This window comes from Neopelma chrysocephalum, unplaced genomic scaffold (assembly GCF_003984885.1).
Source record: "Neopelma chrysocephalum unplaced genomic scaffold, ASM398488v2 Primary Assembly neopelma1_88947, whole genome shotgun sequence".
Classification (NCBI taxonomy): Eukaryota; Metazoa; Chordata; class Aves; order Passeriformes; family Pipridae; genus Neopelma; species Neopelma chrysocephalum.
Window position 1 is genome coordinate 1 of NW_020917994.1, and position 1004 is coordinate 1004.

Below are 1004 nucleotides of genomic sequence, written 5' to 3' on the forward strand. Positions count from 1 at the left end.
ACACTGGGGACATTGGGGGACACTGGGGACATTGGGGGACATTGGGGACATTGGGGGACATTGGGGGGATATTGGGGGACATTGGGGGCACTGGGGGGACATTGGGGGGTCATTGGGGGACATTGGGGACATTGGGGATATTGGGGACATTGGGGGACATTGGGGGGATTTAGGACATTTAGGACATTGGGGGGACATTAGGGCATGTTGGGGACACTGGGGGACATGGGGGACACTGTGGGGGCTGTGGGGTCACGGGGTCAGGTCCGAGGTGTCCCCTGTCCCCCCTTGGTGTCCCCTGTGACCGTGGTGTCCCCTCAGGTGTCACGGCCATCCGCCCCGAGGACCTGGAGTTCCCCAACACCATGACTGACATCGACTACGACACCTGGATGCTCAGGTGGGGACACCGGGGGGGTCACTCGTGTCCCCACGGGGTCACCTGGGGGTCATTGGGGTCACCTGGGGGCCACTGGGGTCACCTGGGGGTCACTCATGTCCCCACGGGGTCACCTGGGGGCCACCGGGGTCACCTGGCGGTCACCGATGTCCCCACGGGGTCATCTGGGGGCCACTGGGATCACCTGGGTCACCTGGGGGTCCCCAATGTCCCCAATCCCCCCAATGTCCCCAATGTCCCCAATGTCCCCAATGTCCCCCCAATGTCCCCCCAATGTCCCCAACACCCCCAATGTCCCCAATCCCCCCAATGTCCCCCCAATGTCCCCAATGTCCCCAATCCCCCCCAATGTCCCCCCAATGTCCCCAATGTCCCCCCAATGTCCCCAATGTCCCCAGTGTCCCCAATGTCCCCAATGTCCCCGCAGTGGCACTGCCATCATGCAGGACGGGAACACGATGAGGAACAACTACGGCTGCGACCTGGACGCGCTGGGGACGGGGGCCCGGATCGGGATGATGCGAACGGGCACCGGGGACCTGAGATACTTCATCGACGGGGCCGACCAGGGCGTGGCCTGCTCGGGGCTGCCACCAGGTACGGG

At 64.3% G+C, this 1004-nt stretch overlaps 1 protein-coding gene across 1 annotated transcript in view; it reads left to right on the forward strand.

Moving 5' to 3' along the window:
* Positions 1-304: 304 nt before the first annotated feature.
* Positions 305-1004, forward strand: part of LOC113979782 (neuralized-like protein 4) — a gene marked incomplete at its 3' end in the record, with an annotated part of 1803 nt that continues 1103 nt past the window's right edge. Inside the window, exons 1-2 of the mRNA XM_027707071.1 lie at positions 305-400; positions 828-997. Coding sequence (XP_027562872.1) covers positions 366-400; positions 828-997 — 205 coding nt within the window. The remainder of the gene's footprint in view (positions 401-827; positions 998-1004) is intronic.